We start from the raw sequence: 12,080 nt of genomic DNA, 5'->3' as shown, positions 1-12,080 counted from the left end.
ACCTATTATGAATAGTCTCATGCAATACCTGCCTTTACGTACCCTATTAAGTCCAATAAGTATACTTAATATCTGAGCTTAATATATATAGCCTTTGGCCATTTCAATCCGAAAATTCCGATAAATGCCAAACTAGTTACTAACTACTACACTTTTCGATTATGTTCCTACTACATTACAACTACTACTTTTAGGGTAATCCTTGATAGGATAGGTATGCCTACTTGTAGGGGGATACTTTTACAAAGCAAATTAAATAAATGAAAATAAAATGGGTAAGTAAGTAGTCAAAGATTTTTATTTCTAAAGCACCAACACCTACAGTCTTGTTTCCTACAGTCCTACAGGAAGTTAAATTAATCCTTAAAATTACACTTAACTAAATTAATTTATATCTAGATCTTGAGCGGCAGTGGTTTGCTTCGTAGCACGTTTCTCTCTGGGGCCACCAGACTCCCGGTGTCGTCCTTCAAGCTGATCCCTCGAGCGAAGGCCGAAATGAGCCCCAGGGAAGCTGCGGGCTTGTCAGCCGGCACCATGTGTCCAGCACCACGGATCATCACCTCGGTGAAGTTGCCAGCTGTTTTGTAGTAGCTGAACGAGAACAAAGTTACTTATTAAAATGGACACACGAAGATTAGGTAAAATATGTAGGTACTACTTATTAATTACTTATTAATAAGAGGGCTCGTGTCGTCTGCCATTGGAACAACACAACAAAAAGGTTTAAAACGAAGTAAGTATAATTAGTTAATATGCCATATATGTATGTATAGGTAACTTGCTGTCACTGGAACTTTTTCACTGCTCGCAAGTGTATTAACTAGGTGTCCTTACCCAGCTAATTGGCCGTCATGATACCATGGGAGGCGTTTGGCTTCCTTGAACTCGGCGGTGCCTGAGAACTCAAAGGCATTGTAGGTGTGCACGGAAGGATGGTAGGCTACTATGATGTCCAAGTGGCCACTGGAAAAGAAGCAGATGGTAATATTGTAGAAAAAACACGCACATTTTACAATAAATACACGCATATTTTACACAGTAATCAACATTCAACAAGCATTTTACTCAGGCAGTGGGCCGGCCATAGAATGTTGGTAGTTACATACTTAGATAGTTGTTAACGTTGTTATGGCTCTTTATAAGTGGCCAGCAATGGCCGGACGATTACGAGCTGATGATGATGACGATGAATTGAATCTAACAAACTTACTTATAACACATAACCCGATAGTTTTCGAGGAGCTCTTCTATCCAGACTTTAGCACTGTTCATGAAATCAGGCACCAGTTTCCGGTACACCACTCCGATGGACGTGAAGGTTGTGTTGCCAACATGCAGCGCCTTCCTGACTTCATTCTGTTGGATGTAGTCCGTGTATTCCCCGTCCAGACTGGTCGCGTCTTGCAGGTAGTTGTACAAGTTGTCGTTATGAGCCTCTCGTATGAAGATGTTGAGGAGGTAGTTGTAATACTGTTGGAATAAAAACAATTAGTGATAAAGTAGATCTAGAATATGTAGGTTACATGAGGGACATAGTTAGTTAACAGATTCGAGAAAAATATGGTTGGTACGGCCAGTACGGCCGTGCCAAAGCTGAATTGCTCACTTAGCGGTGAAATATGAGAGAACAGACTTTAGAACAGTTCTGGCTCTAACTTAGGTAAGTACCTACTTTCTTTCTATATATTCTATTTCAAAGGTAGGTATAGTTATGTGGTAGAGAATACTCACAGCATAAGCCTTGATCATCTCGCCTTCGTTGATGAACTGCTTGACCGCCATCTCGAGATGCTTCATGTGGTTGGCGACCTTGTCGTCCACGAGGCCGACCTCGCGCACGAAGTAGCTGTACTCTTGCAGACTCAGAGGGTCCATGAAGCCGTTTCCTATTGCTAGGCCCTGGAATCACGATGTTTGATGTACCTATTACCGTTTTATTAACCTCTATGGATACAGTCGTAAACTCGTAACCATCGCAGCGTAAGTGAAAATGTATCACTGAGATCGTTGATCGATTGTCAATAGTTTTTCATAGTTACGAGTAAATATGGAGTAAATGGCTTGTACATTTACATGAACTTAAAGTCTCCAAAAGACATATCAGCCAATAACAAAGAAGCATTCCGTTTACCTATTCTTAATTTGACATCATCAAATGGGAAGTGAAACAGGGCAATAATGGAGTCGCAGCCTTGACCATACAGATTTTTCATTCTTCCAAGAACTTACATGAAGATTCACCGGCTCATCGTGGTCTCGGTTCCACAGCACCTGGATGGCCAGGGACGGGATGTGCTTCCCGGCGTACGACTCCCCCGCAATGGTGAGGGGAGCCTTGCGGAGCTCCGGGAACATCGTGAGGAACTGCTGCAGCGCGCAGTACAGGTTCTCGCCGATCTGAGGGAGGTAATACAATACAAATACTTACACTTTATTTGTATCAAGAACACAAATTACAAGACAAAAATTTAAAAAGGTGGCCTCATTGCTTATAGCAATCTCTACCAGACAACCTTTTACTACGGCTATGTGATACCTATACCTACTACGACGGTTATGGTGTCATCAGCAATAACGGTGGGGGGTACGGGTGTTGGTGAAGGTAAATTATAAATTCTGGAACGTAAAATAGAATATTGAAGATGATAAGTGAGTGATAAAAAATGAACGCGTCCGGCATGTATCTGTCGCAGGCAACTGGTTTAATCTCCTGTTTGATTGAACCACTAGCCCGTTCATTGGATGGCGCTGTCCAGTTGTATGACTAGGCCGAACGTTGATTTTACAAGCGTCACAAAACGTCAAACTAGTTAGCTGACTTAAAATCAGTCAGGTGGTGAATAAAACAAATATGGCGTCTAACAGCTAACAGCTGACACAAAAAGCACGTATATTGTTAGTTTTTTGCAAATAAATTAGCTTTAAAGTGCGTTATTTGTGTTAAAATAGTGTGACAACATGGACTTACCTATTATTACGCCGCGGGCGGATAGTTTCAAAGAAAAAAGTGGCGAAACTGGATAATTATGAGCAACAATATGAAGGTCCGTTTATTGTTATTGTTTAGTTAATTTGTGAGATAAGAGCTTTGTAACATAGTCTTTTTGTTGACTCTTGTCTGGTGATGTTCACCCTAACCAGACATTACAAATTAAAAACTCTACTAACAAAGAAATGCTATTACTCAGTAAATGAATACCTACTTGAAAATTTAAATAACTAACTATAAATACCTATATCTTTATTATGAAAAAATTGTTTATTGATTCTATTATTACTTACTACATGTTAAAGATTATAATATTACGAATGTTAAAATTTTTATATAGATTTTATATCTTTATTATGTAAGCAAATACCTAAAAATTTGTTACTTTGTATTACTTAGAATATTATTACCTAGATATAAGTATTCAACTTGCTATGCCCTACAGGGCACTATGTTAAGGACCATGTGTACATAATATTAAGACCAATGTAAAACTTACATAGTTGCAATAAATATATTACTATTACTATTACAAAGTTGCTATACTATATCCCATTCAACGACTTCGCTGAATGACGTTCAGTCAAGACGTCGAACGTTACAATCAACGACTTGACGAGTTGTCGTTTAGTCATACAACTGAATAGCGCCATCCAATGAACGGGCTAGTGGTTCAATCAAACAGGAGATTAAACCAGTTGCCTGCGACATATCGACGACCTTATACCTACACCACAGGCTAGCCTGTAGAGGCTGGATGAGAATAAGGCCGAGGACACAGTGTTGTGGCACACTTAGGGAGAGGATGTCGAGCAGTGGAGGATAACGGGAAGAATGATGATAAAGGCAATAAATACGTACTTTTCAACGGCTTTGCGAAAAGGGCTAAGATTACACACCGGATTTAAATTAATTAGTATAACTACAACACAATAAGTACCTGATTAACTACTTAAGTAATTGAAAATCATGTGATGTATTTTTCTTACCGTAGTCTGGTTGGTAGCGAAGCCGCGGTCGTCATCCGTAAAGCTGAAGCCCGTGCCCACCGGGTTGTCTATGAACAGCAGCGAGTGGTTCTTGCCCCACGAGTAGCGTATCTCTGCAACACAGTCACTAGCATTTATTTAACAGCAGCTGCTGCTACACGGGTTCGTTATCGACGTAGATATTCGTTACTACAACGCGATCCCGAATCCGTGTAGCAGCCGGTGCAGTGGTACCTACTTCATAATTACGAGTATATATAAGTTAATAAAGCATAAAGTTCAAGATATGATGGCCATATATTTCAACCTCTCTTGCTGGTAAAAGTGTTAACAAAGCTATAGCTCATAAAATCTTCAGGATGAAGAAAAGACAGTATGGGCATAGAATAACAAGTGCCAGTCTCGTTATTCTATGGTATGGGTTAGTTAGCAGGTTAGTGACTGCAAACCGAAATCAGAGGATAGAGGCGCTTCTAGGGTAAAGAATGGCATCATCAGTGTACATATATGTATTATTATTATTATGGACATCGGATACCGGAATAGGTATATTAGTTATATTGGAAGATTAGTTCTAACAGGTAATCTCGCGCATGTAGAATTTACCATGTTAGAAATCTGCCACGCCAATCCACATTATTGTAGCATATTTGCATAGGTAATAAAATCGATAAGTAATAATGCTATTCAAATACACATATAAGTATACATAAAAGTCCCGTACAGATTCTGCTGTGCTAACGGTTCCTAAGTGTTCCTGTTGTCAGCCTAGATATTATCATAAATTATTTAAATCTAGAAATCTATCCGGGTCAGCATACATTATACCTACATTACATAGAAGTAGTAAAGTACATATTTATATACCAAAAAAAATATGTGCTTGTTTTGTAATTGGTATGCAGGTACAATATACATAGTACTATATACTATGTCAGAATTTAAACCCACAACCTCTCGACTGACGAGACCACACGAGTCCGTAACCCCACAACGGAGCACTTATTTCATCCACATTATCTTATATACTTACCTTCCAAGAACTAGGCCTAAAACCCTTCCTTCGTTGGAAGGATACCCGTGCCCCAGCAGTGGGAAGGTGATGGGTGGTGATGGTCTTACCTTCCAACGTATTATCTGCAGTGACCACAAACGGCCCTATCTCCGTAAACAGTCCATACAACGAGCTGGCGCCCGGCCCTCCTTGCAGCCAGATGATCCACGGGGTCTCCGACACCGGCGCGTCCGTCACCGGGAAGTACCAGAACCAGAGGTTGGCGTTGTACTCCTTGTTTACCTGGTGGCGGGAATGTGGAATGGGGGAAGATAAATTTATAACATTTTATAAGTAACTAACGCTGAGTTGCAGAAAGGGAATTTAAGCTAATGTCGACCTTAAATGTATAGCTGCCTTGCTTTGACAGTATACGAACAGAAAGAGACATGCATAGATTTAATGCCGACATTTGCTTAATGTTCCTTTCTGCAACTCAGCGTAGGTAGGTCAGATTGTTAGTAAAACATGGGTGTAACAAAATTTATCCAAAGTATATTTATATAAGATAGATCTTATATTGGTACTTTGGATAAATTTTGGTATTACGAGTAGAATACCAATCTAGATAAGTTACACCCGTATCTAAAAGTATCGTAAAGGGCAAAATTATGCAGCAAAAGATTGAGCAGGAAAAATTATACATATATGTCTCTCTTTGTCTTTATACTTTCGAGTATCTCTACCTAGGTAACGATACCCGAAAAATGCGTTGCGATCTAAACACTCACCGTCAAATACCCAGCATAGCTATCCATATCAGGCAGCAGATAGTCAGGGTTGACAGCCGCAGCTTCCCTCGCCTCTTGCAGCTGATTCTTCTCTATGAAAGGAGTGAGGAGCAGCGGCTCCCCTGCCTCGTAGTTGGCGCGGGCTCGGCCAGGCTTGTAGGTTCGCTCCATGAAGGTCAGGATGGGCTCCGGGGCCTCCCCGGGCGGCAGCGCCGGCACGTCCAGGGCTGACGCGCAGGTCACGATGCTGGTGGAGGGTGGAATGATTGGGTCAGATGCTTCAGTTGTTTATTAAGATCAAGGCGAAGGTTACATTACAGTTCATATTGAGCGTTAATATCGCTAGCGTTCATATCGCTTAATAAACTGATTGCATCTTACGGATTCGGATAGATATTCATTAGGTACTGCACTGTTTCTACTCTTTATACAGGGTTATTTATGCAAAGACTGCCCTACCGACTACCGAGTGGAAGTTCATTCACTAATAAATTTCCACTATGTAGGACTATACCAATTTGAGGTTCTACATCCGATAATCGAGAGCTTTATTCGCAAAAACGAAAATATGACAACTATCTATGTATCCTAAATGTGTGTAGGTACTTACAGAGCCAAACTCCACCACATGTTGATCTTGGTGTACGCTGGTGAGGATATGTTCCGTCCAGGAGCTGATCCTGTGCTCAGTGAGGGTGCTGCGCGGTCAGGGAGCGAAGGCCGAGTGGCTCGCACGGGGGCTCCGCCGTGTTGACTCTTCAACTTGGATTATTATCTCGATCAAACATACAGGCTGCTCTAAATATGGTGGGAATATTTTGTGGGTGGGTGTTGGGTTTTCGGAAATACTGTTTTATTTATATTGTTTAGGTCGAGGTATCTAGAGGTTATTTTATGTGCCACTACGTTTATTAAGTGCATTCCATTGAAATAGCTAACCTACCTAAGTACACGTGTGTAAAGATAAAATTGGCGAAATATTTAACATTGCGGTTATGAAGTTAACAACACGTTTTATTACTACCTACCATACACTTTTAATTGTAATTTAACCCACCATTCTAAACCTAAAGCTGTGAAGATACATTAGTTATGACGGCATATCCGCACCGCCTGTATAACCGGCAAACAGGTCCGGAGTACCAATGACCTGTTTACCATAAACCCTCTCCCACGGTCCGCAATCCGCGATAGATTCTTGCACGCTTACGCGGACCAGCGATTTGCTCTATATTTAGGATGCCAATAGTAAACAGATCCGAGCATCCTATACGACCTCGGACGTGGACGATGTCCCTAATCACCTGTTTAAAAAAAGAAGAAAAAAACGAGCGGCGCGAAATTCCCACGGTTGATTCGAAGATTCGGCCGGTTGGTTCGTATCGATTCCGGGATGTTTATGGAGGTATCTGTTAGGGTCGTATTTTCGTAAATTAATACCTTTTGATTTGGTGTTAAACTGTCGATTTTAACACTTTAGTTTGGTAGGTTCATTTAAGAGATTGTTTATTTATAAGAGACTTTTATATACATCTTTAGCAATGCGAAAAACGGGCTGCAATCGAATGCCAGAAAAACAGTTTTATTTTATAAGTTTGGCTATCTGAGTGTGTCTCGGTGTTCGTGTATGAATTATGTATGTTCGTGTATGATGGTTGGTATAACAATTATTTACTTTGTTGGTTATATTCTGATGTGCTGTGCTTTTACTTCAATATTGCAAACGAGTTAGGCATATTTGTTGCTATGTTACTGGAACTTTTTCTTTGCTCGCCAGTGAATAGGTTACTTGTCTTCAATCTTTTTAGATTCATCACGCCGATGCCGATGGTGTGTGAAAAACGTGATTAAACGGTTGCATTCAACACCTACATCAGGGATTGATTGCAAGCCAACATGCGCAATCATACGCACATTAGTAATCCGGTAGTTTCTACGAGTAAGCAAAGACATGTTTCTGAAAGGTTTTTTAACGTCCATTTTCATACTTACCATACTAAAAATCTGTAAATCTTCAGAATCTATAAATTTAAATGAACGATTAATATTGACCCCTTATATTGAAAGAAACGAAACAGATTTGGCTAAAAACTTATCCCTAGTGGATCATGAATATTTCCTGAAAATAAAAAGTTACTCGGGCTTTTTGACTGTGAATAAGAAATATAATTCAAACCTTTTCTTTTGGTTCTTTCCCGCTTTGAATGAGAAGCAGTTGAATACGACACCCTGGATTATTTGGCTGGATGGTGGCCCCGGATATTCTTCCATGCAAGGACTATTTGGGAACATTGGCCCCTTAAAAGTGGAAGACGGTCAAGGTATGTATATGTCGCAGGCATCTGGTTTAATCTCCTGTTTGATTGAACCGCTAGCCCGTTCATTGGATGACGCTACTCAGTTGAATGACTAAAGAACAACTCGTCAAGTGGTTGACTGTAACGTCCAAAGTCTTGACTGAACGTTATTCAGCGAAGTCGTTAAATGGGATATAGTATAGCAACTTTGTAATGTCTGGTTAGGATGAACATGACCAGACAAGAGTCAACAAAAAGACTATGTTACAAAGCTCTCATCTCACAAATTAACTAAACAGTAACAATAAAGGTACCTTGATATTGTTGTTCATAATTATCCAGTTTCAGCACATTTTTTTTTTGAAACTATCCGCCGGCGGTGTAATAATAGGTAAATCCATGTAGTCACACTATTTTAACATAAATAACGAACTTTAAAGCTAATTTATTTGCAAAATATAACAATACAAGTGCTTTTTGTGTCAGCTGTTCGCTATTAGACGCCATATTTGTTTTATTCACCACCTGACTAATTTTAAGTTCGCTAACTAGTTGGACGTTTTGTGACGCTTATACAATCAACGTTCGGCCTAGTCATACAACTGAATAGCGTCATCCAATGAACGGACTAGCGGTTCAATCAAACAGGAGATTAAACCAGATGCCTGCGACATATCTATAGATACGCTTCTTATACGTATAGTTAGTTACCATATAGTTATACGGTATCCGGTATCCACCAACTATGAATCATTCAGCTTGCTGAACCGTGGTGGTATGAGATCGAGAGTCTTCAAGTGGTCCTTTGAACGATCCAGCAGTAGATGATTATGAACTGTTGATTACTATCTAGCAACTATTTATAGTTATCATTGCTAGCGGTTTTAACTGTATAGGATATAATTTAAATGTAATAACCTAACCAACTCTTAAATTCCGCGAAATCGAACACTAAAAGCCGCGTAACTTTTGTTTGGGTTAGGTGATTTTCTTAAAATAGTGCTAAAATACTCGAAAATTTTGCTAACATTTCCAATCACCCAAAAAACAATCTAAAATCGTTTCAGCCGTTTGTGAGCTACGCTACCACATACAGACATACACACACACAATATATACTGACCCGTTACACTTATAACACATCTCTCTTTCATCTGTGGTAACATCAATTTTTTTCTCAGTGACAGCCAGACAGGTGACCTGGGCCAGCGACTACTCGGTCCTATTCGTGGACAACCCGGTGGGCGCCGGCTTCAGCTTCACAGACCATGATGATGGATACCCGAACAATGAAGAGGATGTACGTATTCTAATGAGGGAATAGTGGGAAGTTTTCTTTATGTTGAAGCCGTGAAAAGTAAACGCCTGGAAGAGATCGCTTTTAGCGATAAGACCATCCTTATTGTATCTTATAGATTTTAAGTCTTAAATGTTATTTTACATGTTTTATGTAAAATAAAGTTATACTGATACTACTAATTTGTATGGCGCTGTCGATGAAATAGTACAATGCAATATACCTAGGTTAGTTACTACTTGCGTTTGCTTTAGACTTCCCCTACGCTATGCATGCTGAACTGAAGAGTTGGAATGAGAACTGCACTGCACGATTTCTGTATTCTACAATAATCTCGAAAAGTGGATAATTTTTGTAGTTAGTTAGTTTTTATGATTTTCATTTTCATAATTCAAATACTGTTTATTTTAAGATTGGTGCACAAATGTACGTGTTTCTGCAGCAGTTTCTGGAACTATTTCCTGAGTTGCGTTCGTCTCCATTGTTCATCTCTGGACAGTCGTACGCAGGGAAATATGTGCCTGCGCTGGCTATTCAAATTCATCGGCATTCGGGACAAGATAAACCTATAAAGTTAAAGGTGAGATGTCTGGACTATTTATTTAAACTGAGGTTTAAGACAGGTACTTAGGTAACTGGTAGAGGTTGGAATGGTCGCTGGTTACCTATACCTTACCGCCGCGCCGGCCCAACGAACGGCCAACGAACGCCCTACGATGTTCATTTTCATACATAATAGGTACAGGGCAGATTGCAGCAACGAAGGTCATGTCAACGAAACCCGTTCGTTGGCGTTCGTTTGGCCGGTCTGTACGCAGCTTTAAATGCTCGCTTTCCCTGAACCCAGCCCAGGGTGAAGTAGACAATTTTGAGGAGTCCTCAAGATTAATTGATTGATCGTTATTTTATACTTAGGTACCCATTTTTTTATTTCTAAACCAATTATTATTATTTCTAGGGTATCTCCATCGGAAATGGTTTGATAGATCCGAAACCAATGATGAAATATAGTCAACTGTGCAAAGAACTCGGCATTCTTGAGGGCGCAGATCTGGTGAAATTGAAGGAATTAGAAGATAGTGTGGTCGGTTTCATCAACAAAGGGGAAATTGTGAATGCCTCTAATGTAAGTTCGATATGAGGGCCTATTTGCCATAAAGGGAGGCCTACAGTAGGCACATTACTCCTACCTAGCACACATCATATACTCGCAAGCAACGAAAAATATTATTATTAACTACTAGCTGTTCCCGCGCGCTTCGCTTCGCCTTAAAAAGTTTTCCCGTGGGAATTCCGGGATAAAAAGTAGCCTACGTTCTTTCCCAGGGTCTAGACCGTATGTATACCAAATTTCATTCAAATCCGTTCAGTCGTTTTGGCGTGAAAGAGTAACAGACAGACAGACAGACAGACACAGTTACTTTCGCATTTATAATATTAGTAAGGATATTAGTAAGGATAGTGACATAATATATGTATAATAGTGCATATGGAACGACAATGGCAGTTGGAACTTTTTCATTGTTCGTGAGTGTATAATGAAAGGTAGACATACTTAGGTAAGTAAGTACCTAATTATATAAAATATGTACTTACCTACCAGATACCAATAAATCAAACCCTATTCCAGGCTTTCAACGCAACCATAAAGCACATAGCACACAGGAGTGGAGTGAGCGTCTACAACTACAACCAAAAACCTTCGCCCAAAAACCAAGCTCCCGGCTTCGAGCACTTTCTGAACCGCCCTGACGTGAGGTCGAGGATCCATGCAGGTCTGGGGCGGTTCCACTTGAACAACCAGCTGGTCTATGCCAAGATGCTGCCGGACATCATGGCCAGCGTCAAAGGATACGTTGAGGAGTTGCTGGAGCATTATGGCGTGTTGGTTTACAAGTGAGTACCTACGTGGTAGAATGAGATTTGTTTCAGGGTTCAAGATTTGTTATTTTCATTAAAAAAACATTAACTAGAGATAAATATTCAGGTGAATTTCTTCCTTATCATGGCGTCTTCGAAGTACCATTATAACGGCTGGGTACACACCTAGTCTATTAAGTATACTTACCTAATGTATTAAGTATAACAACTTCATTATTTTGCTATTTGCAGTGGCCAATTGGACATAATATTGCCGTATTCTTTGGCCAAGAACGTGTATGATGGCTTCCACTGGTCCAGACAGGGAGAATTCAGGAACGCTACTCGTAGACAGCTGATCGATGGTCAAAACAAGTTAATTGGGTAAGTCGGGGTATCATAAGTAGGTAAATAGTAGTTAAGTAATTAAGACAATAAGTAGGTTGTTAAACGCACATTCACGCGTTGATGAATATAAATAACTAGCTGTTCCCGCGAGCTTCGCCTCGCTTTAAAAAGTTTTCCCGTGGGAATTCCGGGATAAAAAGTAGCATATGTTCTTTCTCAGGGTCTAAACCATATGTATACCAAATTTCATTCAAATCTGTTCAGTAGTTTTGGCGTGAAAGAGTAACAGACAGACAGACACAGATACTTGCGCGCTTAATATTATAAGTAAGGATGTCCTGTTTCAGTTACATAAAGCATGGTGACAATTTGGTGGAGGCGCTGATCAGACTGGCCGGACACGCAGTACCGACCGACCAGCCAGAAGCAGCGAAGTACCTGATCGACCTCTTCATTGATGCATTCAAATCGGATAGGGAGTACATTATAATAGAATATGTATAAGTACCTAG

At 40.1% G+C, this 12,080-nt stretch overlaps 2 protein-coding genes across 2 annotated transcripts; one reads left to right on the top strand and one right to left on the bottom strand.

The window, feature by feature from the left end:
- Positions 1–280: 280 nt before the first annotated feature.
- Positions 281–6,608, bottom strand: LOC105386923 (venom serine carboxypeptidase). Its single transcript, XM_011557577.3, has 9 exons — positions 6,377–6,608; positions 5,767–6,013; positions 5,104–5,278; positions 3,982–4,094; positions 2,233–2,400; positions 1,735–1,902; positions 1,214–1,473; positions 838–966; positions 281–594 (listed from the first exon to the last, which is right to left on the bottom strand). Exons 1-9 carry the CDS (start codon positions 6,394–6,396, stop codon positions 396–398), a joined length of 1,479 nt encoding a protein of 492 aa, XP_011555879.3. The 5' UTR covers positions 6,397–6,608; the 3' UTR covers positions 281–395.
- Positions 6,609–7,537: 929 nt separating this feature from the next.
- On the top strand, positions 7,538–12,072 carry LOC105386948 (venom serine carboxypeptidase). The gene is made up of 7 exons (XM_038121288.2): positions 7,538–8,087; positions 9,245–9,363; positions 9,773–9,940; positions 10,319–10,486; positions 10,991–11,256; positions 11,473–11,604; positions 11,916–12,072. Exons 1-7 carry the CDS (start codon positions 7,718–7,720, stop codon positions 12,070–12,072), a joined length of 1,380 nt encoding a protein of 459 aa, XP_037977216.2. The 5' UTR covers positions 7,538–7,717.
- The last annotated feature ends 8 nt before the right edge of the window (positions 12,073–12,080 follow it).

The sequence above is a fragment of the Plutella xylostella genome, chromosome 4, assembly GCF_932276165.1.
Source record: "Plutella xylostella chromosome 4, ilPluXylo3.1, whole genome shotgun sequence".
Classification (NCBI taxonomy): domain Eukaryota; kingdom Metazoa; phylum Arthropoda; class Insecta; order Lepidoptera; family Plutellidae; genus Plutella; species Plutella xylostella.
The sequence above is the reverse complement of the archived record's forward strand: the minus strand, read 5'-3'. Positions and strand labels throughout refer to the sequence as shown.

Bases quoted from the DNA above. Each gene is read 5' to 3' on its own strand.
- LOC105386948 (XM_038121288.2), top strand. From the start codon at position 7,718: ATGTTTCTGAAAGGTTTTTTAACGTCCATTTTCATACTTACCATACTA. The intron at 9,364-9,772 runs GTACGTATTCTA...GTTTATTTTAAG, and splicing joins ACCCGAACAATGAAGAGGAT to ATTGGTGCACAAATGTACGT. The intron at 9,941-10,318 runs GTGAGATGTCTG...TATTATTTCTAG, and splicing joins ATAAACCTATAAAGTTAAAG to GGTATCTCCATCGGAAATGG.
- LOC105386923 (XM_011557577.3), bottom strand. From the start codon at position 6,396: ATGTGGTGGAGTTTGGCTCT. The intron at 2,401-3,981 runs GTAAGAAAAATA...TACCTCCCTCAG, and splicing joins TCGCTACCAACCAGACTACG to ATCGGCGAGAACCTGTACTG. The intron at 1,474-1,734 runs GTGAGTATTCTC...TTATTCCAACAG, and splicing joins AGATGATCAAGGCTTATGCT to TATTACAACTACCTCCTCAA.